This window comes from Salvelinus fontinalis, chromosome 28 (assembly GCF_029448725.1).
Source record: "Salvelinus fontinalis isolate EN_2023a chromosome 28, ASM2944872v1, whole genome shotgun sequence".
In the NCBI taxonomy this organism is placed as follows: Eukaryota; Metazoa; Chordata; class Actinopteri; order Salmoniformes; family Salmonidae; genus Salvelinus; species Salvelinus fontinalis.
Window position 1 is genome coordinate 33,911,435 of NC_074692.1, and position 27,902 is coordinate 33,939,336.

Below are 27,902 nucleotides of genomic sequence, written 5' to 3' on the forward strand. Positions count from 1 at the left end.
ACCTTAGTGCAGGCTCCGAGAGAGTCCTCCTCAACCTATGACTTATTTTAGCTGTCTTCTCACCTGTTTTCAACATGTCGCAGGTTCTGCCAGGATTCCTGGCGATTACAGTCCACATAACTTCTCCCCACCAAGTACTTTCCTTTTACAAGCACTAAATCCCTTCTCTGTTGGTGTTCATTTAAAGGCTTTTGTTAGTGAGACTATGCTTTGAATAGTTTAAGTACCTTCAAACACTCCCTCCCAGGCTCTCCCAGCAGCCAGTGGTTATGGATTACTATTACAAAAAGATTTCATATGGCTCTGAAACTTAGAGAGAGGTAGAAGAGAAAGACGGAGAGAGGGAGCTCACAGGTATACACGGGCTGCGATAAATCGAAGCGCTTATAGCTTAGAAAGTTTCTCCCATAAATTCCTGGCTGGGCCAGGCAGGATCAAGGGAGAGTGCATTGGTGATGGCAGAATCGATTTCATTTAGAATTCTCATCAGCCCCAGCTCTCAGCTCTGACAGGGAATAACAAACAACCAAGGCCTTCTAGGTAACGAGAGCCTTGTGCCCAGTTCACTTCTAGGACTCTTTTATCAAGAGTACACAGGGAACTAACATTAACAACAGGAGCTAACACAAGAAATCAACATGTTATTCTTGTTCTGCTTGTTAGTGCTGATTATAGTCATATTTCAGGCTCTTTTCATGTAAAGGGATGTGGGAATTATGCTAGCGTGATAGATGGCCAAGGCCAGCGAGAATGATAGAAAAGATACTTGAGAGCTGAATTGTGCACTCTTAGTCAGAATGAAAAACAAATTGATACATTTTCAAGATAACAAGAGTCAAGAGGGGGGGGTTACTGTCACGTCCTGACTATAGAGAGCTGTTTATTCTCTATGTTGGTTGGGGCGTGATAGTGACTAGGGTGGGTCATCTAGGTGATTAATGGTTTATGTTGGCCTGGTATGCTTCCCAATCAGAGACAGCTGTTTATTGTTAGCTCTGATTGGGGATCATATTTATTAAGTAGCCATTTTCCCCATTGTGTTTTGTGGGATCTTGTCTACAGATAATTGCCTGTGTGCACAACAGTAGCTTCACGTTTCTTTCAGTATTTTGTTGTTTTTGTTCGGTGTTCATTTAAATAAAAGAAAATATATGCCTACCACGCTGCACCTTGGTCCAATCCTTACGACGAACGTGACAGCAAAGATATTACTACTAGAGTCAAGACAAATCTGCAAAGATATTATAACAAGAGTCAAGATAAATCTGCAAAGATATTTAACTTGGCCATCAGCACCCATTCAAAATAAAAAACGGCCCATGCAACTGCCACTGCAAATAGCAATTTACACTCATAGAAAAAAGGCTTTCAGAAGGGTTCTTCGGCTCTCCCCATAGGAGAACACTTTTTGATTCCTGGTAGAACCCTTTTTAGTTCCAGGTATAATTATTTTGGGTTCCATGTAGAACCCTCTGTGGAAAGAGTCCTTTATGGAACCCAAAAGTGTTCTACCTGGAACAAAAGAAAGAGAATAAAAGTCTAGCGCGCATTAGCTGTCTTCATTGAACCCATCACCTTTCAAATGCACCGTCGTGTTGGAGCGCACCCAGGCTGAACTTTTACATAATTCGTTTGACACTGCAGGCCCTTGCAGACGTGTGTGCGTGTGTGTGCGTGTGTGTGTGTGTGCGTGTGTGTGTGTGTGTGTGTGCGTGTGGGTGTGATTGTGGGTGTGATTGTGGGTGTGTGTGTGTGGGTGTGTGTGTGTGTGTGTTTGTATACGTACATACATGAACAAGGCAGTTAACCCACTGTTGCTAAGCCGTCATTGAAAATAAGAATTTGTTCTTAACTCACTTGCCTAGTTAAATAAAAAAATCTATATAAAGTATGTCTGTGTGTATGCATGTGTGTTCTCACCCGTGTTTGTGTGTGTGGCCCTCAGTCTATAATACCGAGGTGGGAGAGAAAAGAAAGCTCTGAGCGTCTGAATCTGGCAGCAGAGGAAGAGTCTGTTTTTAGCAGAGGAAGAGGAGGAGGCTGTCTTTAGCAGAGGGAGAGGAAGAGGCTGTCTTTAGCAGAGGAAGAGGAAGAGGCTGTTTTTAGCAGGGGGGAGGAAGAGGCTGTCTTAAGCAGAGGAAGAGTAGGAGGCTGTCTTTAGCAGAGGAAGAGGAAGAGGCTGTTTTTAGCAGAGGGAGCGGAAGAGGCTGTCTTAAGCAGAGGAAGAGTAGGAGGCTGTCTTTAGCAGAGGAAGAGGCTGGTTTTAGCACAGAGAGAGGAGACTGTCCTTAGCAGAGAGAGAGAGGAGGCTGTCCTAAGCAGAGAGAGGAGGCTGTCCTTAGCAGAGAGCGAGAGGAGGCTGTCCTTAGCAGAGAGAGAGGAGGGTGTTCTTAGCAGAGAGAGAGAGGAGGCTGTTCTTAGCAGAGGGAGAGGAAGAGGCTGTCTTTAGCAGAGGGAGAGGAAGAGGCTGTCTTTAGCAGAGGGAGAGGAAGAGGCTGTTTTTAGCAGAGAGAGAGGAGGCTGTCTTTAGCAGAGGAAGAGGAAGAGGCTGTCTTTAGCAGAGGAAGAGGAAGAGGCTGTTTTTAGCAGAGAGAGAGGAGGCTGTCCTTAGCACATAGAGAGGAGGCTATCCTAAGCAGAGAGAGGAGGCTGTCCTTAGCACAGAGAGAGAGGAGGTTGTCCTTTGCAGAGAGCGAGGGGGAGGCTGTTCTTAGCAGAGGGAGAGGAGGAGGTTGTTCTTAGCAGAGAGAGAGGAGGCTGTTCTTAGCAGAGAGAGGAGGCTGTTCTTAGCAGAGAGAGAGAGGAGGCTGTTCTTAGCAGAGATAGAGGAGGAGGCTGTTCTTAGCAAAGGGAGAGGAGGAGGCTGTTCTTAGCAGAGGGAGAGGAGGGGGCTGTTCTTATCAGAGGGAGAGGAGGAGGCTGTTCTTAGCAGAGGGAGAGGAGGAGGCTGTTCTTAGCAGAGAGAGAGGAGGAGCCTGTTCTTAGCAGAGGGAGAGGAGGAGGCTGTTCTTAGCAGAGAGAGAGAGGAGGAGGCTGTTCTTAGCAGAGGGAGAGGATGAGGCTGTTCTTAGCAGAGGGAGAGGAGGAAGCTGTTCTTAGCAGAGAGAGAGGAGGAGGCTGTTCTTAACAGAGGGAGAGGAGGAGGCTGTTCTTAGCAGAGGGAGAGGAGGAGGCTGTTCTTAGCAGAGGGAGAGGAGGAGGCTGTTCTTAACAGAGGGAGAGGAGGAGGCTGTTCTTAGCAGAGGGAGAGGAGGAGGCTGTTCTTAGCAGAGGGAGAGGAGGAGGCTGTTCTTAGCAGAGGGAGAGGAGGAGGCTTCTCTTAGCAGAGGGAGATGAGGAGGCTGTTCTTAGCAGAGGGAGAGGAGGAGGCTGTTCTTAGCAGAGGGAGAGGAGGAGGCTGTTCTTAGCAGAGGGAGAGGAAGAGGCAAACAACTCCTGGTTATCTTCTCATTACAATCGGACAGAGACACTGTAAAGGATGTGTAATTACGCTCCAATATTCCATGACTACAACACAATAAGGTAATTTATTTATTTTTTTATTTTTTTATTTCACCTTTATTTAAGGAGAGTATAAGGAGAGGGCACAGAGTGGTCAGAGTGTGCATCCCAAATTACCCCCTATTCCCTATATAGTGCACTACTTTTGGCCTAATAGTTTTAGTATGTGGGTCATCTGATGGTAGCTGCTTTGCAATAAATATAAGCCATGGTTTCTCCACAGAAGGACAACCTCAATGAACTCTGTCTGGGCTTTGACTGTTCAACTTGCCAAAGCCTCCCCATTGCTGCCAACCTTGAGACTTCCAGATGCAAAACATTATTTCAGAAGATGTCAGGACAACTGAAGCATGTAAATAACTGCATTTCAACTGACAGCTCATTTGAATGAGGAATAGCTGATCGCTGATGTTATCTAGGGTATGCGTCCCAAACGCCACCCTATTCCCTATTTTATTAGTGCACTACAGGGATCTGGTCAAAAGTAGTGTACTTTATAGGGCTCTGGTCAAAAGTAGTGCACTACATAGGGTATAGGGTGCCATGTGAGCTACATTTCTGTGTGTTCTCGCCCATGTCTGAGGAGACTGTCTTCAGTAGAGGGAGAGGAGGCTGTCTTTAGTGGAGGGAGAGGAGGTTGTCTTTAGTAAAGGGAGAGGAGGCTGTCTTTAGTGGAGGGAGAGGAGGCTGTCTTTAGTGGAGGGAGAGGAGGCTGTCTTTAGTAGAGGGAGAGGAGGCTGTCTTTAGTGGAGGGAGAGGAGGCTGTCTTTAGTGGAGGGAGAGGAGGCTGTCTTTAGTAGAGGGAGAGGAGGCTGTCTTTAGTAGAGGGAGAGGAGGCTGTCTTTAGTGGAGGGAGAGGAGGCTGTCTTTAGTGGAGGGAGAGGAGGCTGTCTTTAGTAGAGGGAGAGGAGGTTGTCTTTAGTAGAGGGAGAGGAGGCTGTCTTTAGTGGAGGGAGAGGAGGCTGTCTTTAGTAGAGGGAGAGGAGGTTGTCTTTAGTAGAGGGAGAGGAGGTTGTCTTTAGTAGAGGGAGAGGAGGCTGTCTTTAGTAGAGGGAGAGGAGGCTGTCTTTAGTGGAGGGAGAGGAGACTGTCTTTAGTAGAGGGAGAGGAGGCTGTCTTTAGTGGAGGGAGAGGAGACTGTCTTTAGTAGAGGGAGAGGAGGTTGTCTTTAGTAGAGGGAGAGGAGGCTGTCTTTAGTAGAGGGAGAGGAGGCTGTCTTTAGTAGGGAGAGGAGGCTGTCTTTAGTGGAGGGAGAGAAGACTGTCTTTACTAGATGGAGAGGATGCTGACTTTAGTAGAGGGAGAGGATGCTGTCTTTAGTGGAGGGAGAGGAGACTGTCTTTAGTAGAGGGAGAGGAGTCTGTCTTTAGTGGAGGGAGAGGAGACTGTCTTTACTAGATGGAGAGGATGCTGTCTTTAGTGGAGGGAGAGGAGACTGTCTTTAGTAGAGGGAGAGGAGGCTGTTGATATGCTGCACCTGTCAGGTGGATGGATTATCTTGGCAAAGAACAAATGCATCATCATGAATTTTGAAAATAATAATGGCAATGTTACACTATCCAGGTGTGGAAAGCTCTTAGAGATTTACCCAGAAAGACTCACAGCTGTAATCACAGGCAAAGGTGCTTCTACAAAGTACTGACTCAGGGGTGTGAATACTTATACAAATTTGATTTCTGTATTTAATTTGGAATATATTAGCAAACATTTCTAAAATGTAATTTCATCATTATGGGGTATTGTGTGTTGATGTGGAATAAGTCAAGGCATATGAATTCTTTCTGAAGGCACTGTATCTACTATCTATGGAGAGAGAGAGAGAGAGAGAGAGAGAGAGAGAGAGACAGAGACAGAGACAGAGACTAAATGCATTTTTCTTATTTTTTGTATCTATCCACAGCACTGAGACAACATCCTGCCAGCCACTCAAGGCTGATGAGAGGAATGCCGAGGCAGCAGACACCAAGCTGGACACAACCACAGACAGAAATGGATGCATTAGAGACATGGGAAGACGCAAACATGGCAGCTATCATCGGACGCGGAGGTGAGTGCCTTTGACTAAATGTATTCACTCTTTTTCAAATAGTGAAGAAATGAAAAAAGCCTTTTGAAGGTGAGCAGTCTTTGCAGATAAGTAGGTTTGAGAATTTAACATTTGTCTTCTGGTATCTTTTGTAACACAAAGTTACTCAGCTTTCTTTGGCACGACTGTTCGAACAGACCTAGCGTTTAAGAGCGTTTGGCCAGTAACCCAAAATCTGCCGTTCTGCAATTAAGGCATTTAACCCTCAACAACTGCTCCCTAGGCGCTGATGACATGCATTAACAGGTTAAAGCAGCCACTCCCTCATCTCAAATTCAGATGGGGTTGGGTTAAATGTGGGAGACACAATTCAGTTGAATGCATTCAGTTGTGCAACTGACTAGGTATCAAGATGGCGTCAACAGATATGGCAGCTCTGCTTCTAGCTCCTAAGAAACTTTGCAGTCTTATTTTTTTGGTGTGTTATTTCTTACATTATTAGCCCATAAATGTTATATGTGTGCTATTACATACAACCGGAAAGAACTTTTGGATATCAGAGCGGGAATACGACTTTCCTGAATTGGATCCTTTGTTCGTACCCCCCAGGGCAATTGAACTTATTCCAGAGGCTGATCCAAAACACTGCCGGCGGAGCAGAGGTATTCGGAGTGGACTTCTAGTCCAACTCAGGAGTCGTGCACACCAGCCACTGCTCCTGAGTATATTACTCGCTAATGTTCAGTGTCTGGATAATAAAGTAGAAGAGCTCAGGGCGAGGATCTCCTTCCAGAGAGATATCAGGGATTGTAACATACTGTTTCACGGAAACATGGCTCTCTCGGGATATACTGTCCCCGTCCATACAGCCAGCTGGATTCTCAGTACATCGCACAGACAGGAATAAAGAACTCTCCGGGAAGAAGAAAGACTGGGGTGTATATTTCATGATAAACAACTCATGGTGTGATTGTGATAACATAGAGAAACTCAAGTACTTTTGTTCACCTGACCTAGGGTTCATCAGGAAGTGGATAGAGGATGTTGTTGTGACTGGGTTCATCAGGAAGTGGATAGAGGATGTTGTTGTGACTGGGTTCATCAGGAAGTGGATAGAGGATGTTGTTGTGACTGGGTTCATCAGGAAGTGGATAGAGGATGTTGTTGTGACTGGGTTCATCAGGAAGTGGATAGAGGATGTTGTTGTGACTGGGTTCATCAGGAAGTGGATAGAGGATGTTGTTGTGACTGGGTTCATCAGGAAGTGGATAGAGGATGTTGTTGTGACTGGGTTCATCAGGAAGTGGATAGAGGGTGTAGTTGTGACTGGGTTCATCAGGAAGTGGATAGAGGGTGTAGTTGTGAGTGGGTTCATCAGGAAGTGGATAGAGGATGTTGTTGTGACTGGGTTCATCAGGAAGTGGATAGAGGATGTTGTTGTGACTGGGTTCATCAGGAAGTGGATAGAGGGTGTTGTTGTGACTGGGTTCATCAGGAAGTGGATAGAGGATGTTGTTGTGACTGGGTTCATCAGGAAGTGGATAGAGGATGTTGTTGTGACTGGGTTCATCAGGAAGTGGATAGAGGGTGTAGTTGTGAGTGGGTTCATCAGGAAGTGGATAGAGGGTGTTGTTGTGACTGGGTTCATCAGGAAGTGGATAGAGGATGTTGTTGTGACTGGGTTCATCAGGAAGTGGATAGAGGATGTTGTTGTGACTGGGTTCATCAGGAAGTGGATAGAGGGTGTAGTTGTGAGTGGGTTCATCAGGAAGTGGATAGAGGATGTTGTTGTGACTGGGTTCATCAGGAAGTGGATAGAGGATGTTGTTGTGACTGGGTTCATCAGGAAGTGGATAGAGGATGTTGTTGTGACTGGGTTCATCAGGAAGTGGATAGAGGGTGTTGTTGTGACTGGGTTCATCAGGAAGTGGATAGAGGGTGTTGTTGTGACTGGGTTCATCAGGAAGTGGATAGAGGATGTTGTTGTGACTGGGTTCATCAGGAAGTGGATAGAGGGTGTTGTTGTGACTGGGTTCATCAGGAAGTGGATAGAGGATGTTGTTGTGACTGGGTTCATCAGGAAGTGGATAGAGGATGTTGTTGTGACTGGGTTCATCAGGAAGTGGATAGAGGGTGTAGTTGTGAGTGGGTTCATCAGGAAGTGGATAGAGGATGTTGTTGTGACTGGGTTCATCAGGAAGTGGATAGAGGATGTTGTTGTGACTGGGTTCATCAGGAAGTGGATAGAGGATGTTGTTGTGACTGGGTTCATCAGGAAGTGGATAGAGGGTGTTGTTGTGACTGGGTTCATCAGGAAGTGGATAGAGGGTGTTGTTGTGACTGGGTTCATCAGGAAGTGGATAGAGGATGTTGTTGTGACTGGGTTCATCAGGAAGTGGATAGAGGATGTTGTTGTGACTGGGTTCATCAGGAAGTGGATAGAGGGTGTTGTTGTGACTGGGTTCATCAGGAAGTGGATAGAGGATGTTGTTGTGACTGGGTTCATCAGGAAGTGGATAGAGGATGTTGTTGTGACTGGGTTCATCAGGAAGTGGATAGAGGGTGTTGTTGTGACTGGGTTCATCAGGAAGTGGATAGAGGATGTTGTTGTGACTGGGTTCATCAGGAAGTGGATAGAGGATGTTGTTCCTACTGTGATGATTAGAACTTATCAAAACCAGAGACCGTGGATAGATGGCAGCATTCACGCAAAACTGAAACCACAAACCCCCGCATTTAGCCATGGCAAAGGGACTGGGGACTGGGAACATGGGAGTGTACAAACAGACCAGCTACGACCTCCATAAGGCAATCAAAGAGGAAAACGTCGCACGTCGCGGTAGGGCTGGGCGATATGGCCAAAATATCATACCACTGTATTTTGAAAGAATTGGACAGTATGATGGTATTTGACAGTATTTTATGTTGTAAAAGTTCTAAATGTGCTTCATGAGTACTGTGTTATGCTAGGGTGGCAACACATACGTTCTACGGATCTTTCTCCATTCTTTTATACTGTTCAATTGAACTTCAACTCAAAATAATTTTTCATACATTTCTGCATTTCCTGCACTCATTTGAGATAATTTCCACACTGCCACGTAGGGCTGCTCGATGTGGGCAATCAATCTAGGCCTTATTTTTAACCAAATGTTGCAATTGCGATGTGACTTGCGATTTAGAGCAAAACACTTGGGTGAACTGTTGGAATCATGGAAATAGAATGATTATTGTAATTATATTGTTAGAGTATAATAGTGGACACTTTGAATACCGTGTTGTTTGACATGACAACGAGTGAAAATGCCATGGAGGAGTTACTGTGACAGGTTAGGAACCAAAGTGTTGACAAGTGTTTCCCACGCTAGCGGACCCTAAAATCTTTGGCTACATTGAACGTTTTCTCTTAGCTACTTCATGTAGCTAACATATTCTTGCTTCACGTATTCCTCTTTGATTTAGAATATACTGTTGCACAAACAACATGCTGATTTAGGTTTACACCATCACTGGTATTATAAGGCTGTATAGCTAATTACGTTTGCTCCGACTCCGAGTATATTTATTAGCTAGCTAGCGATTAGCATTAGCGATTAGCATTAGTGGCTAACAATTAGTGGCTGACAAGATTAGGCCCAACTTACTAAGAAAAGACAAACTAGCTGTTGGCATATTTAAGAAAACAAGCTATTAGTGTAATTATAGAATGCAAGTGGATTTATATTAAGAAGCAAAGTGAAAACAGCATCGTTGTTATCAACATTGTTGCATGCACTGAATTGACCAATCAGACTGAACGCAAGTGTCTAGTGGTTGAGGAACAACAAATGTGTTCCTTGAGTGACAGGGGGCGGGGCTTGGTGTGTGTGGAAAATGGCATGGAGAGAGAGCAGAGAGAGATGACTGAAGTAACGAAGTTAACTATAAAAATGGACATTACACACGCCGTATCACATTTAACAAACCAAACATTCAAATACCGTTATAGAAGGCAAAAACCCAAACCGGTCCGTGCATCAATACCGGTATATTGTAAAATACGGTATACCATCCAGCCCTACATTGCAGACACTGACGCCTTCCTTCCAGACGAGTTAACAACTTTGCCCGCTTTGAGGAAAACAACATTGAGCCGCTCACAGGGACTGTGTGCTCTCGTTGTCCTTGGCCGACGTGAGTAAGTCATTTGAGCATGTGCAGACCAGCTGGCCTGAGTGTTTACAGACATATTCAATCTCTCCATATCCCAGTCTGCTGTCCCCACTTCAAGATGTCTACCATTGTTATTGTATCCAAGAAAGAGAAGGTAACTGAACTAAATGACTATCGCCCCGTAGTACTCACTTCTGTCATCATGAAGTGCTTTGAGAGGCTAGTTAAGGACGATATCACCTCCACCGACACCCTAGACCCACTATAATTTGCATATTGCCACAACAGATCCACGAACGACACAGTCACCATTGCACTGCACACTGCCCTATCCCACCTACAAAAGAACGACACAGTCACCATTGCACTGCACACTGCCCTATCCCACCTACAAAAGAGAAATACCTATGTAAGAATGCTGTTCATCGACTACAGCTCAGTCTTCAACATCATAGTGACCTCCAAGCTCATCACTAAGTCTAGGGAACTGGATCTGAGCCCCTTACTGTGAAACTTGGTCCTGGACTTTCTGACGGGCCGACCCCAAGTGGTGAAGGTAGTTAACAACACCTCCGCCACGCTGATCCTCAAAACAGGGGCCCCACAGGGGTGCATGCTCAGCCCCCTCCTGTACTCCCTGTTCACCCATGACTGCGTGGTCACGCACATCTCCAACTCAATCATCAAGTTTGCTGAAGACACAACAGAGGTAGGGCTGATTGTCAACAATGACGAAACAGCCTACAGGGAGGAGTTGAGAGACCTGGCAGAGTGGTGCCAGGAAAATAACCTCTCCCTCAACGTTAACAAAAAAAAAGAGCTGATTGTGGACAACATGAGACAGCAGAGAGAGCACACCCCCATGGGGGCCACAGTGGAGAGGTCAGAAGCTTCATGTTCCTTGGCATGCATATCACTGAGAACCTGAAATGGTCCCTTCACACTGACAGCGTGGTGAAGAAGGTGAAACAGCGCCTCTTCAACCTCAGGTGGGTGAAGGAATTTGGCTTGGCCCCTAAGACCCTCACAAACTTCTACAGATGCACCATTGAAAGCATCCTGTTGGGCTGTATAACCGCCTGGGATGGCAATTGCACAGTCCGTAACGGTGCAGTCAGCCCAACACATCACAGGGGGCACACTGCCCGCCCTCCAGGACATCTACAGCACCCGGTGTCACAGGAAGGCCAAGAAGATCATCAAGGACCACAGCCACCCAAGCCACGGCCTGTTTACCATGGTACCATCTAGAAGAAGGAGACAGTACAGGTGCATCAAAGCTTGGACAGAGAGTCTGAAAAACAGCTTCTATCTCCAGGCAAGTCAACACTAGTCACCACTACCCGGCCTCCGTCCTGCACCTTAAAGACTGCTGCTTTATGTACATACAGTCATTGAACACTGGTCACTTTAATAATGTTTACATATTGTTTCACCCACTTTATATGTACATACTGTATTCTAGTCAAGGCTCATCCTACTGAGCCAGGCCCAGCCAATCAGAATGAGTTTTTTCGCCACAAAACGGCTATATTACAGACAGAAATACTCCTCAGCACAATCCTCAGATTATCTCGCAGGTGACAAAACCAAATGTGGAGGTCCTGGGCTGGTGTGGTTACACATGGTCTGCGGTTGTGAGGCTGGTTGGACGTACTGCCAAATTCTCTAAAACGACGTTGGAGGCGACTTATGGTAAAGAAATGAACATTAAAATTCTCTGGCAACAGCTCTGGTAAACATTCCTTCAGTCACTATGCCAATTGCACACTCCCTCAAAACTTGAGACATCTGTGGCATTGTGTTGTGTGACAAAAACGGCACATTTTAGAGTGGCTTTTTATTGTCCACAACACAAGGTGCACCTGTGTGATGATCATGCTGTTTAATCCGCTTCTTGATTTGCCACACCTGTCAGGTGGGTGAATTATGTTGGCAAATGGGAGATATGCTCACTAACAGGGATGTAAACAAATTTGTAAAACACATTTTAGAAATGTGGACATTTTCTTGGATCTTTTATTTCAGCTGATGAAACATGGGACCAACACTTTACATGTTCCGCTTATATTTTTATTCAGTATATTCTAGTTATGGCACATCATATCTTATTTACTTTTGGGCGGGGGGGATTATGTGTGTATTTTTTTTATTGCTATGTATTACAGCCCTGTTGGAGCTAGAAACACAAGCATTTCGCTTCACCTGCAATAACATCTGAAAATCTGTTTTCGCGACCAATAAACTTTCATTTTGTTTTATTTTATTAGATTAGCAGAGAGAGAGAGGAGAGCAGGGGGAGAGAGAGGAGAGCAGGGGAGAGAGAGAGAGGGGGAGAGAGAGAGAGATGGGGAGAGAGAGGAGAGCAGGGGAGAGAGAGGAGAGCAGGGGAGAGAGAGAGAGAGAGAGAGAGGGGGAGAGAGAGAGAGAGAGGGGGAGAGAGAGGAGAGCAGGGGGGAGAGAGAGGAGAGTGGGGGAGAGAGCGGAGAGTGGGGGAGAGAGAGGAGAGTGAGAGAGGAGAGCGGGGGAGAGAGAGTAGAGCGGGGGAGAGAGAGAGCGGGAGAGATAGAGAGGGGGAGAGAGAGAGAGGGGGAGAGAAAGAGAGGGGGAGAGAGAGGAGAGCAGGGGGGAGAGAGGAGAGTGAGAGAGGAGAGCGGGGGAGAGAGGAGAGCGGGGGAGAGAGGAGAGCGGGGGAGAGAGAGGAGAGCGGGGGAGAGAGAGAGGGGGAGAGAGAGAGAAGGGGAGAGAGAGTAGAGCGGGGGAGAGAGGAGAGCAGGGGAGAGAGAGGAGAGCGGGGGAGAGAGAGAGGGGGGGAGAGAGAGAAGGGGAGAGAGAGGGGGGGAGAGAGAGGAGAGCAGGGGGGAGAGAGAGGAGAGTGGGGGAGAGAGGAGAGCGGGGGAGAGAGAGAGGGGGAGAGAGAGAGGGGGAGAGAGAGAGGGGGAGAGAGAGGAGAGCAGGGGGGAGAGAGAGGAGAGCGGGGGAGAGAGGAGAGCGGGGGAGAGAGAGCGGGGGAGAGAGAGGGGGAGAGAGAGAGGGGGAGAGAGAGAGAGGGGGGGGGGAGAGGAGAGCAGGGGGGAGAGAGAGGAGAGTGGGGGAGAGAGAGGAGAGTGAGGGAGGAGAGCAGGGGGGAGAGAGAGTAGAGAGAGGAGAGCAGGGGGAGAGAGGAGAGCAGGGGAGAGAGAGGGGAGCAGGGGAGAGAGAGGAGAGCAGAGAGAGAGGGGAGGGGAGGGGGAGAGAGGAAGAGGGGAGCAGGGGAGAGAGAGGAGAGCAGGGGAGAGAGAGGGGAGCAGGGGAGAGAGAGGAGAGCAGAGAGTGAGGGGAGGGGAGGGGGAGAGAGGAAGAGGGGAGCAGGGGAGAGAGAGGGGAGCAGAGAGAGAGGAGAGCAGAGAGAGAGAGGGGAGGGGAGGGGGAGAGAGGAAGAGGGGAGCAGGGAAGAGAGAGGGGAGCAGGGGAGAGAGGAGAGCAGGGGAGAGAGAGGAGAGCAGGGGAGAGAGAGGAGAGCGGGGGAGAGAGAGGAGAGCGGGGAGAGAGAGGAGAGCAGGGGAGAGAGAGGAGAGCGGGGGAGAGAGAGGAGAGCAGGGGAGAGAGGGGAGAGCAAGGGAGAGAGAGAGAGAGGCGAGTAGGGGAGTGAGAGGAGAGCAGGGGAGAGAGAGAGAGGAGAGCGGGAGAGAGAGAGGAGAGCGGGGAAGAGAGAGGAGAGCAGGGGAAGAGAAAGGAGAGAGGAGAGCAGGGGAGAGAGAGAGAGAGAGAGAGCAAATGAGCAACATAAAACAGTCTCTGATGTTCTTCTGATGATTATTATAACATATTTTACACATTAAAATAATCTGGATCAAATCAATTATTCATGGTGGAGAACTTTTAATTTCTTAGAAGTAAAAAAATGTGATTTGATTAATGACTAAGGCCAGGAGTTTTTGGGCAGGTCACACAGTGAGGAAAAACTCCTATGCCCATCCTTGCCTGATTCTGTACTGAGTGTTTTCATTTGACAGCCCGGGGACGCTAGTGGGAAGGGAAGCAGTAAACCTGGGGGGTGATAGGTACTCTACCGTTTAAGAGTGTTGGGCAAAATAACTGAAAGGTTGCTGGTTTGAAACCCAGAGACAACGTGTTGAAAAGTCTGCCAATGTGCCCTTGAGCAAGCCACGTAACCTTGTCCTATCTCTGTGTACCACTAGCTGACAGCTTGAAGTAATGGCCTCCATCAGAGGTCTGTTTATCATGGCTGTTCCCTGAAGGTCAGAGAGCTAAGGAGAGAGGAGAGGAGCTAAACCAAACCGCTCATTGAAAGATAGAGGGCTATGATGGCGAAACCACTGACATCAACCGCCTCACCTCAGATTCATCTCTCGTGACAGTCTATGGAAATTGTCTCTGACTGCGGTCGTTTCTGTAGATGTCTAGCTAATGTTGTTCATATAGCTAGCTACCTTTTGGATTAGCTGTTGATTCTCAAGGACAACGTTACTACAGTTGGAGCGAATACGACAAATCTCTATGACTGTTTCATCCATCTTTATTTTATTCAATCACCATATCATGCTTTATTGCCGAACCAGAAATTAATCTTAACTACAGATCTAGGATTAGATTACCAGTCCCCAATCCTAACCTTTAATATGTACAGTACAGTCAAAAACGAGATTTTCCTGTAAAATAAAATAAAAATAAGAACAAAAAAAAAAAAAACTATTTCCAGACTATGAGGTTGAAATAACACTGAAATGATGAAAATGAGGATAATACCGTTTCAGTGTAAGAACATGAAGAAACACCTGGAATGTCAGCCTGTTCAGGTGGGATGGACTTTTTGACACCATTTTTATTTTTTATTTGTATTTCACCCTTATTTTACCAGGTAACACATTCTCATTTATAGTAACGATCTGGGGAATAGTTACAGGGGAGAGGAGGGGGATGACTGAGACAATTGTAAACTGGGGATGATTAGATGACCGTGATGGTTTGAGGGCCAGATTGGGAATTTAACCAGGACACCAGGGTTACCACCCCTACTCTAACGATAAGTGCCATGGGATCTTTAGTGACCACAGAGAGTCAGGACACCCGTTTGACGTCCCAGAGAGAGAGAGAGAGAGAGAGAGAGAGAGAGAGAGAAGCAGAAAACCTCCCAGCCTTGCTTTGGCAATGTAAACACGTTTCTCATGCCAATAAACATGGGAAATGAGTGGTGCAGCGGTCTAAGGCTCTGCATCTCAGTGCTAGAGACGTCACTACAGTCCCTGGTTCGATCCTGGGCTGTATCACAACCGGCCGTGTTCGGGAGTCCCATATGGCGGGCAACAATTGGCCCAGCGTCATCGGGTTAGGGGAGGGTTTTCTCCACGTAGGCCGTCATTGTAAAATAAGAATTTGTTCTTAGCTGACTTGCCTAGTTTAAAAAAAGTTCAATAAATCAATAAAATGCCCAATTGAACTGTAACACGTTTCCCATGCCAATAAAGCCCCGTTGAATTGAGAGAAACTGACTAATGCTGGAGCTGGAGAGGGAGGTGGGGAGAGGGAAAGAGAGAGTTAGAGAGAGGTGAGAGCCGTCCTACATACTAAGCTAGATGCCCTCAATTTCACACAAATTATCATGAAACCTACCAGGTACAACCCTAAATCTGTAAACTCTGGCACCCTCATAGATATCATCCTGACCAACCTGCCCTCTAAATACACCTCTGCTGTCTTCGACCAGGATATCAGCGATCACTGCCTCATTGCCTGCGTGCGTAATGGGTCCACGGTCAAACGACCACCCCTCATCACTGTCAACCACTCCCTAAAACACTTCAGCAAGCAGGCCTTTCTAATCGACCTGGCCCGGGCCTTTCTAATCGACCTGGCCCGGGCCTTTCTAATCGACCTGGCCCGGGCCTTTCTAATCGACCTGGCCCGGGCCTTTACAATCGACCTGGCCCGGGTATCCTGGAAGGATATTGACCTCATTCCGTCAGTAGAGGATGCCTGGTTATTCTTTAAAAGTGCTTTCTTCAACATCTTAAAAAAGCATGCCCCATTCAAAAAATGTAGAACTAAGAATAGATATAGCCCTTGATTCACCACAGACTAGCTAAACATCTGGCTATGGGCTGGCACTGGCAGTATAGGAGTATGGAGAGTGAAATAAATTGTAGGTATCTAGCTGTGGCCATCTGGCTAGTAACAACAAGGGCTTTGTATAAAATAGATAAAGCGCAGATAGCTTGGAATCTAGACCACAAGCAATACGCATGGATATGCATCGCGAAACAATGCTATTGCCGTCTTCTGGTTTGGAGCATTTTATCAAGGTTGAGTGTCTGACGACTTCAAGGTCTTTGCTGTGTGAACACAAAAGACTTTGACTGCCGGCATGGTTCAGAGGTGCTAAGTACTCTCGGCAAACTTATTGGTGTGTCTGAGCTTCAAGCGAACATGTATCCTACATTTTTGTCAGTTGGTCACGTTGGAACTTTATTCCTGGGGAGACAGGTGTAAATTATTAAAATGACTGGATTTTATAGTCATTCCTGTGTGGCCCCAAATATAGTTGATCGGCAATGCTGTTAGCATACTGAGTCCCTGTATATAGGTCATACAGTACTGCAGAAACCTTAGTCTCCCTGAGGAGAACAAATCAGTAACCTTGCCCATCCCTGTCTCTCTCCTGTTGCAGTGTGTTGTTTGATAGCGATCTTTCCCCTCGGCCCCACGCTTCCAAGGGGAAGAAGAAGAGGAGGAAATCGGAGCGAAAGAGGAAGAGGGAAAGGTCAGTTCATAAATTAAACCAGCACTATGGTGGCCTAGTGAAACCAGATCTATGGTGGCCTAGTGAAACCAGCACTATGGTGGCCTAGTGAAACCAGATCTATGGTGGCCTAGTGAAACCAGATTTATGGTGGCCTAGTGAAACCAGCACTATGGTGGCCTAGTGAACCCAGATCTATGGTGGCCTAGTGAAACCAGATCTATGGTGGCCTAGTGAAACCAGATCTATGGTGGCCTAGTGAACCCAGATCTATGGTGGCCTAGTGAAACCAGATCTATGGTGGCCTAGTGAAACCAGATCTATGGTGGCCTAGTGAAACCACATCTATGGTGGCCTAGTGAAACCAGATCTATGGTGGCCTAGTGAAACCAGCACTATGGTGGCCTAGTGAAACCAGATCTATGGTGGCCTAGTGAAACCAGATCTATGGTGGCCTAGTGAAACCAGATCTATGGTGGCCTAGTGAAACCAGCACTATGGTGGCCTAGTGAACCCAGATCTATGGTGGCCTAGTGAAACCAGATCTATGGTGGCCTAGTGAAACCAGCACTATGGTGGCCTAGTGAAACCAGATCTATGGTGGCCTAGTGAAACCAGATTTATGGTGGCCTAGTGAAACCAGCACTATGGTGGCCTAGTGAACCCAGATCTATGGTGGCCTAGTGAAACCAGATCTATGGTGGCCTAGTGAAACCAGATCTATGGTGGCCTAGTGAACCCAGATCTATGGTGGCCTAGTGAAACCAGATCTATGGTGGCCTAGTGAAACCAGATCTATGGTGGCCTAGTGAAACCACATCTATGGTGGCCTAGTGAAACCAGATCTATGGTGGCCTAGTGAAACCAGCACTATGGTGGCCTAGTGAAACCAGATCTATGGTGGCCTAGTGAAACCAGCACTATGGTGGCCTAGTGAAACCAGATCTATGGTGGCCTAGTGAAACCAGATCTATGGTGGCCTAGTGAAACCAGCACTATGGTGGCCTAGTGAAACCAGATCTATGGTGGCCTAGTGAAACCAGCACTATGGTGGCCTAGTGAAACCAGATCTATGGTGGCCTAGTGAAACCAGATCTATGGTGGCCTAGTGAAACCAGCACTCTGGTGGCCTAGTGAAACCAGCACTATGGTGGCCTAGTGAAACCAGATCTATGGTGGCCTAGTGAAACCAGATTTATGGTGGCCTAGTGAAACCAGATCTAAGGTGGCCTAGTGAAACCAGATTTATGGTGGCCTAGTGAAACCAGATCTATGGTGGCCTAGTGAAACCAGATCTATGGTGGCCTAGTGAAACCAGATTTATGGTGGCCTAGTGAAACCAGATCTATGGTGGCCTAGTGAAACCAGCACTATGGTGGCCTAGTGAAACCAGATCTATGGTGGCCTAGTGAAACCAGATCTATGGTGGCCTAGTGAAACCACATCTATGGTGGCCTAGTGAAACCACATCTATGGTGGCCTAGTGAAACCATCACTATGGTGGCCTAGTGAAACCAGCACTCTGGTGGCCTAGTGAAACCAGATCTATGGTGACCTAGTGAAACCAGCACTCTGGTGGCCTAGTGAAACCAGCACTATGATGGCCTAGTGAAACCAGCACTATGATGGCCTAGTGAAACCAGATCTATGATGGCCTAGTGAAACCAGCACTATGATGGCCTAGTGAAACCAGCACTATGATGGCCTAGTGAAACCAGATCTATGGTGGCCTAGTGAAACCAGATCTATGGTGGCCTAGTGAAACCAGATCTATGGTGGCCTAGTGAAACCAGATTTATGGTGGCCTAGTGAAACCAGATTTATGGTGGCCTAGTGAAACCAGCACTATGGTGGCCTAGTGAAACCAGATCTATGGTGGCCTAGTGAAACCAGATTTATGGTGGCCTAGTGAAACCAGATTTATGGTGGCCTAGTGAAACCAGATCTATGGTGGCCTTGTGAAACCAGATTTATGGTGGCCTAGTGAAACCAGCACTATGGTGGCCTTGTGAAACCAGATTTATGGTGGCCTAGTGAAACCAGCACTATGATGGCCTAGTGAAACCAGCACTATGATGGCCTAGTGAAACCAGATTTATGGTGGCCTAGTGAAACCAGATTTATGGTGGCCTAGTGAAACCAGATTTATGGTGGCCTAGTGAAACCAGATTTATGGTGGCCTAGTGAAACCAGCACTATGGTGGCCTAGTGAAACCAGATTTATGGTGGCCTAGTGAAACCAGCACTATGATGGCCTAGTGAAACCAGCACTATGGTGGCCTTGTGAAACCAGATTTATGGTGGCCTAGTGAAACCAGATCTATGGTGGCCTAGTGAAACCAGATTTATGGTGGCCTAGTGAAACCAGATTTATGGTGGCCTAGTGAAACCAGATTTATGGTGGCCTTGTGAAACCAGATTTATGGTGGCCTAGTGAAACCAGATTTATGGTGGCCTAGTGAAACCAGATCTATGGTGGCCTTGTGAAACCAGATTTATGGTGGCGTAGTGAAACCAGCACTATGGTGGCCTTGTGAAACCAGATTTATGGTGGCCTAGTGAAACCAGCACTATGATGGCCTAGTGAAACCAGCACTATGATGGCCTAGTGAAACCAGATTTATGGTGGCCTAGTGAAACCAGATTTATGGTGGCCTAGTGAAACCAGATTTATGGTGGCCTAGTGAAACCAGATTTATGGTGGCCTAGTGAAACCAGCACTATGGTGGCCTTGTGAAACCAGATTTATGGTGGCCTAGTGAAACCAGCACTATGATGGCCTAGTGAAACCAGCACTATGGTGGCCTTGTGAAACCAGATTTATGGTGGCCTAGTGAAACCAGATCTATGGTGGCCTAGTGAAACCAGATTTATGGTGGCCTAGTGAAACCAGATTTATGGTGGCCTAGTGAAACCAGATTTATGGTGGCCTAGTGAAACCAGATTTATGGTGGCCTAGTGAAACCAGATCTATGGTGGCCTAGTGAAACCAGATCTATGGTGGCCTAGTGAAACCAGATTTATGGGGGCCTAGTGAAACCAGATCTATGGTGGCCTAGTGAAACCAGATCTATGATGGCCTAGTGAAACCAGATCTATGGTGGCCTAGTGAAACCAGATCTATGGTGGCCTAGTGAAACCAGATCTATGGTGGCCTAGTGAAACCAGATCTATGGTGGCCTAGTGAAACCAGATCTATGGTGGCCTAGTGAAACCAGATCTATGGTGGCCTAGTGAAACCAGATCTATGGTGGCCTAGTGAAACCAGATCTATGGTGGCCTAGTGAAACCAGATCTATGGTGGCCTAGTGAAACCAGATCTATGGTGGCCTAGTGAAACCAGATCTATGGTGGCCTAGTGAAACCAGATCTATGGTGGCCTAGTGAAACCAGATTTATGGTGGCCTAGTGAAACCACATCTATGGTGGCCTAGTGAAACCACATCTATGGTGGCCTAGTGAAACCAGATCTATGGTGGCCTAGTGAAACCACATCTATGGTGGCCTAGTGAAACCAGATCTATGGTGGCCTAGTGAAACCAGATCTATGGTGGCCTAGTGAAACCAGATCTATGGTGGCCTAGTGAAACCAGATCTATGGTGGCCTAGTGAAACCAGATCTATGGTGGCCTAGTGAAACCAGATCTATGGTGGCCTAGTGAAACCAGATTTATGGTGGCCTAGTGAAACCAGATTTATGGTGGCCTAGTGAAACCAGATCTATGGTGGCCTAGTGAAACCAGATCTATGGTGGCCTAGTGAAACCAGATCTATGGTGGCCTAGTGAAACCAGATTTATGGTGGCCTAGTGAAACCAGATTTATGGTGGCCTAGTGAAACCAGATCTATGGTGGCCTAGTGAAACCAGATCTATGGTGGCCTAGTGAAACCAGATCTATGGTGGCCTAGTGAAACCAGATTTATGGTGGCCTAGTGAAACCAGATTTATGGTGGCCTAGTGAAACCAGATCTATGGTGGCCTAGTGAAACCAGATCTATGGTGGCCTAGTGAAACCAGATCTATGGTGGCCTAGTGAAACCAGATTTATGGTGGCCTAGTGAAACCAGATTTATGGTGGCCTAGTGAAACCAGATCTATGGTGGCCTAGTGAAACCACATCTATGGTGGCCTAGTGAAACCAGATCTATGGTGGCCTAGTGAAACCACATCTATGGTGGCCTAGTGAAACCACATCTATGGTGGCCTAGTGAAACCAGATCTATGGTGGCCTAGTGAAACCACATCTATGGTGGCCTAGTGAAACCAGATCTATGGTGGCCTAGTGAAACCAGATCTATGGTGGCCTAGTGAAACCAGATCTATGGTGGCCTAGTGAAACCAGATCTATGGTGGCCTAGTGAAACCAGATCTATGGTGGCCTAGTGAAACCAGATCTATGGTGGCCTAGTGAAACCAGATCTATGGTGGCCTAGTGAAACCAGATCTATGGTGGCCTAGTGAAACCAGATTTATGGTGGCCTAGTGAAACCAGATCTATGGTGGCCTAGTGAAACCAGATCTATGGTGGCCTAGTGCGATGGGTCTATTTTTAGACATGTTCTAACTGTTCTCTGAGCAAACTGACATTTTAGAGACGCACACAGAGAGAGAGGGATATTATCAGCTTTTATAGAAGAGTGCTTTTAGATAATGGTGTGTGCGTGTGTGTGTGTTTGTGTGTGTGTGTGTGGTCATACTGTTTTTTTGTGGTTCCTGTCATAGGTCTCCGTACTACAGTCTGTCTCCGGTGAGGAAGAAGAAAAAGAAGAAGAAGAAGAGCTCTAAGAAAAGCAAACGTCACAGGTAGCTACTTCCTGTTTCATATCATAATGTCAAACGGCACTGGTAGCTACTTCCTGTTTCATATCATAATGTGAAACGACACTGGTAGCTACTTCCTGTATCATGTCATACTGTGAAACGCCACAGGTAGCTACTTCCTGTTTCATATCATAATGTCAAACGGCACTGGTAGCTACTTCCTGTATCATGTCATACTGTGAAACGCCACAGGTAGCTACTTCCTGTTTCATATCATAATGTCAAATGGCCTGGTAGCTACTTCCTGTATCATGTCATACTGTGAAATGCCACAGGTAGCTACTTCCTGCATCGTAATGTTGTTGTTGATCAGTATTGAAATGAGTTACTTTGACGATAAATGTATTTCACCAGAAGACACCCTATGGGTCTGGCACGCAAGATTACTTTGGCAATAACAAAAAATATATATTATTATACTCCAACTGATCTATTACATCACTAATGTATGATGTTGGAGGGCAGTGGCTGAGTTAATTTTAATAGCAGGCCTCACCCTCAAATAAATGGCAAAGAACTAGTGGAAGTGTCAGCAACAACAATAACAGATCATTTTTTTTCCAGGTACACCTCTAAAAAGACAAAGCACAGCTCTTCTAGTTTGAAACATAAGAGGAAGGATGATCGAAAGCGCAAGAAAAGGTTGGTCAATGTGATTTTTCCTCAATTCAGGAACATATATCTTTCCATCACAGTACATTTTCCACAGCCCAATCTCTCTTCGAGCCATCCTTTCCCCTCTCCTGCTATTATAAGCCAATATTTCCCAAACGGGGGGTACTAGGACCCATGGGCCTTCTTGGCCTATTCACAGGGCGTACTTCAGAAGACTGCATTTTACCATACGCCTGCTGGTAAAATGCACATGACGGGGTACTTCAGGGGTACTCAGGAAGAGCAAAATTTGGTTGGTGGTACAGTAACCGAAAAAATGTGGGTACCACTGTAGTAAGCCATCCTTCTGCTACGACCAGAAGCTGTGAGGAAATATGAACATGATCCTTTAGAGCACAATTGGCGGAAGGTTCTATCTGGACCTCGACACATTTCTCATAAATAATTGCGAAATTAAATACTCATGAAGCAACCCTTTTTTTCAATGTACACATACTGCGCTGGCTCAGCGCTGCTGGGAAGGTCCCAGACAGCTCCCCATACTACTGTGTGTTGTCCAATCACGTGCGTTATTTAAATCACTTCATGAAACTCAGCCAATCGAAGCGAATGTTTACAATGCATGTTAGGAGACTGATGTCGTTAGAGAGAGAGAGACAGCGAGAGAAGCAAAAACGGAAGCGAAAGGAGAAATTTTAGAATGGCCTGCACAAAAGTCAGGAAAGTCGATACAGAAAATCAAGCTTTCAAAGAGGAGTGGACAGACAAATATGCCTTTATCCTTCCCGCAGCGAGTGTCCAACCGCTCTGCCTTGGCTCTAATAAAAAGTTCCAACGTGAAGCGCCACTATGCACAGATCTTTTGAGCAAACATATCCACATCAGTCTGAGGTGAGGGCATGGAAAATAAACTAACTCAAAGCCCAGTATGATCGGTCCACCAGAGTCCTCTCCCATGCATTCACTGCCCAACAATGTGCAAACGAATGTTCACTAAAAAATAGCTTGGATTTTGGGTCAACACCAAAAGCCATTTATTGACGGGGGAGTGGTGATGGAGTGCATGAACGCTGTCGCTGAAACTTTACTTGACGGTAAACAAAAAGACGAGCTCTGTGAAAAGATCAAACAAATCCCAATGTCAACGTACAACAACAGCAAGAAAAGAGTAAAATACTAACAGAGGGTGTTTTAACACAGCTTGATGAAGCTATACGGAGTGAACCATGTGCACCATGCGTAGCATTAGCTGTTGATGAATCTACTGATGTGAGTGTTAATGCCCAGCTTCTAGTGTATGTTAGATTTTATCACACAGAGAAGAAGAAATTCTGTGAAGACCTGTTAGGTGTAACACCACTCGAGACACATACAAGAGGAAAGGACATAGACATGGCCATAAAGGAGATGCTGAGAAAGAGGGGGACAGACCTAAAACAAGTGGTCTCTATCACCTCAGACGGGGAAGAGAGAGAGGAGCTGTGGCACGGCTGAAAGAGGACAATCCTGATCTCACAGCTTACCACTGCATCATTCATCAGTCTGTCCTGTGCGCCATCTGTCAGAAGAGTATGCTGAAGTGATGAATACAATGATGAAACTCATCAACTTCCTCAGGGCATCCTCATCTCATCAACATTGTCCTGCTGAGAGAATTCCTGAAAGAAGTTGAGGCAAATGCAAATGACCTACAGCTGCACAACAACGTAAGATGGCTCAGTGAAGGCAGGGTGTTGGAACGCTTTTGGTCCATTCGAAAGGAAATAACAGCTTCCCTAGTACAGCTCAAGAGTCAGAAGGCAACAGTTTCCACTTTCGTAGACATCACATCACACCTTAATGAGCTCAATATGAAACTACAGGGCAAGAACAATTCAGTTTGTGATTTGATGACATCTGTCCGCTCCTTCCAGAGGAAACTGGAAGTGTTCAAGGAAGATCTTCAAGGAGACTGTGCACACTTCCCAAAAGTGCAGGAACAGATTCAGGGTGAGAGAGATGTTTCTCCTCATGTTGACTTCATAGATAAGCTAACATGAAAATGCAGAAATTGCTTTGACAGCTTCAGCCTTGGACAGCAGCTCCTTCTTCTAATTGAGAATCCATTCCTCATCACAGATGTCAGGGGATTTTCAGAGGAGGTGACACAGACCTTCAACTGGGCACATGCTGGATCTCTACAGAGATCCATCTGCAAAAAATGTTGCACTAAGAGAGAACTTTCAACTAACTGATCATGGCCCTTTCTGGCTGCAGGCTGTTTCTGAGACTGTTTACCCTGGTCTAACCAACTAACTGATCATGACCCTTTCTGACTGTGTCTGAGACTGTTTTCCCTGGTCTAACCAAAGTAGCACTACACACCTTGAACATGTTTGGCTCCACACACAGTTGTGAGTCTTCTTTCTCCACTATGAACATCATTAACAATAAGTACCTTTCTAGACTCACCAATGAGCACCTTCATACAGTTGAAGTCGGAAGTTGACATACACTTAGGTTGGAGTCATTAAGACTCATTTTTAAACCACTCCACAAATTTCTTGTTAACAAACATAGTTTTGGCAAGTCGGTTAAGACATCTACTTCGTGCATGACACAAGTCGTTTTTCCAACAATTGTTTACAGACAGATTATTTCACTTATAATTCACTATTTCACAATTCCAGTGGGTCAGAAGTTTAAATACACTAAGTTGACTGTGCCTTTAAACGGCTTGGAAAATTCCAGAAAATGATGTCATGGCTTTCGAAGCTTCTGATATGCTAATTGACATAATTTGAGTCAATTGGAGGTGTACCTGTGGATGTATTTCCAGCCTACCTTCAAAGAGTGCCTCTTTGCTTGACATCATGGGAATCAGAAGAAATCCGCCAAGACCTCATAAAAATCATTCAGACTTCCACAAGTCTGGTTCATCCTTGGGAGCAATTTTCTAATGCCTGAAGGTACGACGTTCATCTGTACAAACAATAGTATGCAAGTATAAACACCATGGGCCCACACAGCCGTAATACCGCTCAGGAAGAAGACGCGTTCTGTCTCCTAGAGATGAACGTACTTTGGTGCGAAAAGTGAAAATAAATCCCAGAACAACAGCAAAGGACCTTGTGAAGATGCTGGAGGAAACAGGTACAAAAGTATCTATATCCACACCTGCAATGCAGGTGCTTCTACACCTGCATTGCTTGCTGTTTTTGATTAAATATATCAGCTGACGTAAGAAGGGCTATATAAATACATTTGATTTGATTTGAGTTAAACAAGTCCTATCTTGACATAACCTGAAAGGCCGCTCAGCAAGGAAGAAGCCACTGCTCCAAAACCGCCATAAAAAGCCAGACTACGGTTTGTAACTGCACATGGGGACAAAGATCGTACTTTTTTGGAGAAATGTCCTCTGGTCTGATGAAACAAAAATAGAACTGTTTGGCCATAATGACCATCATTGTGTTTGGAGGAAAAAGTGGGATGCGTGCAAGCTGAAGAACACCATCCCAACCGTGAAGCACGGGGGTGGCAGCATCATGTTGTAGGGGTGCTTTGCTGCAGTCGGTTCTGGTGCACTTCACAAAATAGATGACATCATGAGGTAGGAAAATGATATGGATATATTAAAGCAACATCTCAAAACATCAGTCAGGAAGTTAAAGCTTCGTCGCAAATTGGTCTTTCAAATGGACAATGACCGCAAGCATACTCCCAAAGTTGTGGCAAAATGGCTTAAGGACAACAAAGTCAAGGTATTGGAGTGGCCATCAAAAAGCCCTGACCTCAATTGTATAGAAAATTTGTGGGCAGAACTGAAAAAGCATGTGCGAGCAAGGAGGCCTACAAACCTGACTCAGTTACACCAGCTCTGTCAGGAGAAATGGGCCAGAATTCACCCAACTTATTGTGGGAAGCTTGTGGAAGGCTACTCGAAACATTTGTCCCAAATTAAACAATTTAAAGGCAATACTGACAAATACTAATTGAGTGTACTGTATGTAAACTTCTGACCCACTGGGAATATGATGAAAGAAATAAAGGCTGAAATAAATCATTCTCTCTACTATTGTTCTGACATTTCACATTCTTAAAATAAAGTGGTGATCCTAACTGACCAAAGACAGGGAATTTTTTACTAGGATTAAATGTCAGGAATTGTGAAAAACTGAGCTTAAATGTATTTGGCTCAGGTGTATGTAAACTTCCGACTTCAACTGTTTGTGCATGAGAATGGCACTGACTCCACTCCAGCCAAGGTTCAAATGACTGGCAGGGCAAGAAACAGCCCATTTCTCTCACTAAAGAAGAGAGATGGAGAATTGGGAGAGAATAGGTAAGATCAATATTAAACTTGTGGTTTCTAATTTGTTCAAAAATCAAATCACTTTTTTCAGAAACAGGCACTTTGGTTATTGTTTTGTGAAGAGGCAGTCTTGTTTTCCTTGAAATGAGAACATTTATGATTGGCCTACTTTTATTTATTATTAGGCTGCATATTTATTTATCCTCATGTTTAATGTGTCTGCATTGAAAATGTGCAATACATATTGTTGGAATGTTATTGAAATGTAGTACTTTGTTTATTAGCTATACATATACAATAACTAAATATGCCCCCAAATCATAGCACACGTTAGACATTTTAATGGTTTGGTCTTTTGGGAGGAGAAAATGTTAGTCACTGAACATCTTTGAATTCTAATTGTGCACCCCTCTTCCTTTAGATCAATCAATCACATTTATTTATTAAGCTCTTTTTACATCAGCCGATGTCACAAAGTGCTGTACAGAAACCCAGCCTAAAACCCCAAGCAGCAAGCAATGCAGATGTAGAAGCACGGTGGCTAGGAAAAACTCCCGAGGAACCAGGCTCTGAGGGGTGGCCAGTCCTCTTCTGGCTCTGCCGGGTGGAGATTATAGCAGAACATGGCCAGATGTTCAAACGTTCATAGATGACCTGCAGGGTCAGATAATAATAATCAGTGGTTGTAGAGGGTACAACAGGTCAGCACCTCAGGAGTAAATGTCAGTTGGCTTTTCATAGCCGATCATTCAGAGTTAGAGACAGCAGGTGCGGTAGAGAGAGGGTCCAAAACAGCAGGTCCGGGACACGGTAGCACGTCCAGTGAACAGGTCAGGGTTCCATAACCGCAGGCAGAACAGTTGAAACTGGAGCAGCAGCATGACCAGGTGGACTGGGGACTGCAAGGAGTCATCAGGACAGGCAGTCCTGAGGCGTGGTCCCAGGGCTCAGGTCCTCCGAGAGAAGAGAGAGAGAAAGAGAGAGAGATAGAGAGGAAAAGAGAGAGAGAATGAGAGGGAGCATACTTAAATTCACACAGGACACCGGATGAGACAGGAGAAATACTCCAGATATAACAGACTGACCCTAGCCCCCCAACACATAAACTATTGCAACATAAATACTGATGGCTGAGACAGGAGGGGTAGGGGGACACTGTGGCCAGGTCCGACGATTCACCCGGACAGGGCCAAACAGGCAGGATATAACCCCACCCACTTTGCCAAGGCACAGCCCCAACACAACTAGAGGGATATCTTCAACCACCAACCTACTACCCTGAGACAAGGCTGAGTATAGCCCACAAAGATCTCCCCCACGGCACCAACCCTGACAGGAAGATCACGTCAGTGACTCAACCCACTCAAGTGATGCACCCCTCCTAGGGACGGCATGGAAGAGCACCAGTAAGCCAGTGACTCAGCCCCTGTAATAGGGTTAGAGGCAGAGAATACCAGTGGAGAGAGGGGAACCGGCCATGCAGAGACAGCAAGGGCGGTTTGTAGCTCCAGTGTCTTTCCGTTCACCTTCACACCCCTGGACCAGACTACACTCAATCATAGGACCTACTGAAGAGATGAGTCTTCAGTAAAGACTTAAAGGTCGAGACCGAGTCTGCGTCTCTCACATGGATCGGCAGACCATTCCATTTTAAATGGAGCTCTATATTCAAATCAAATCGAATCACATTTTATTTGTCACATACACATGGTTAGCAGATGTTAATACGAGTGTAGCGAAATGCTTGTGCTTC

The 27,902-nt window shown here is 46.0% G+C and overlaps 1 protein-coding gene across 2 annotated transcripts in view; it reads left to right on the forward strand.

Annotated features, from left to right (window-relative positions):
- Window positions 1-27,902, forward strand: part of LOC129826622 (serine/arginine repetitive matrix protein 4-like) — a 131,580-nt gene that overhangs the window by 85,828 nt on the left and 17,850 nt on the right. For both annotated transcript variants that reach the window (XM_055887543.1, XM_055887544.1), the window contains 4 exons: window positions 5,402-5,548; window positions 16,347-16,439; window positions 21,142-21,222; window positions 21,805-21,882. In XM_055887543.1, the coding sequence (XP_055743518.1) occupies window positions 5,402-5,548; window positions 16,347-16,439; window positions 21,142-21,222; window positions 21,805-21,882 (399 nt within the window). The remainder of the gene's footprint in view (window positions 1-5,401; window positions 5,549-16,346; window positions 16,440-21,141; window positions 21,223-21,804; window positions 21,883-27,902) is intronic.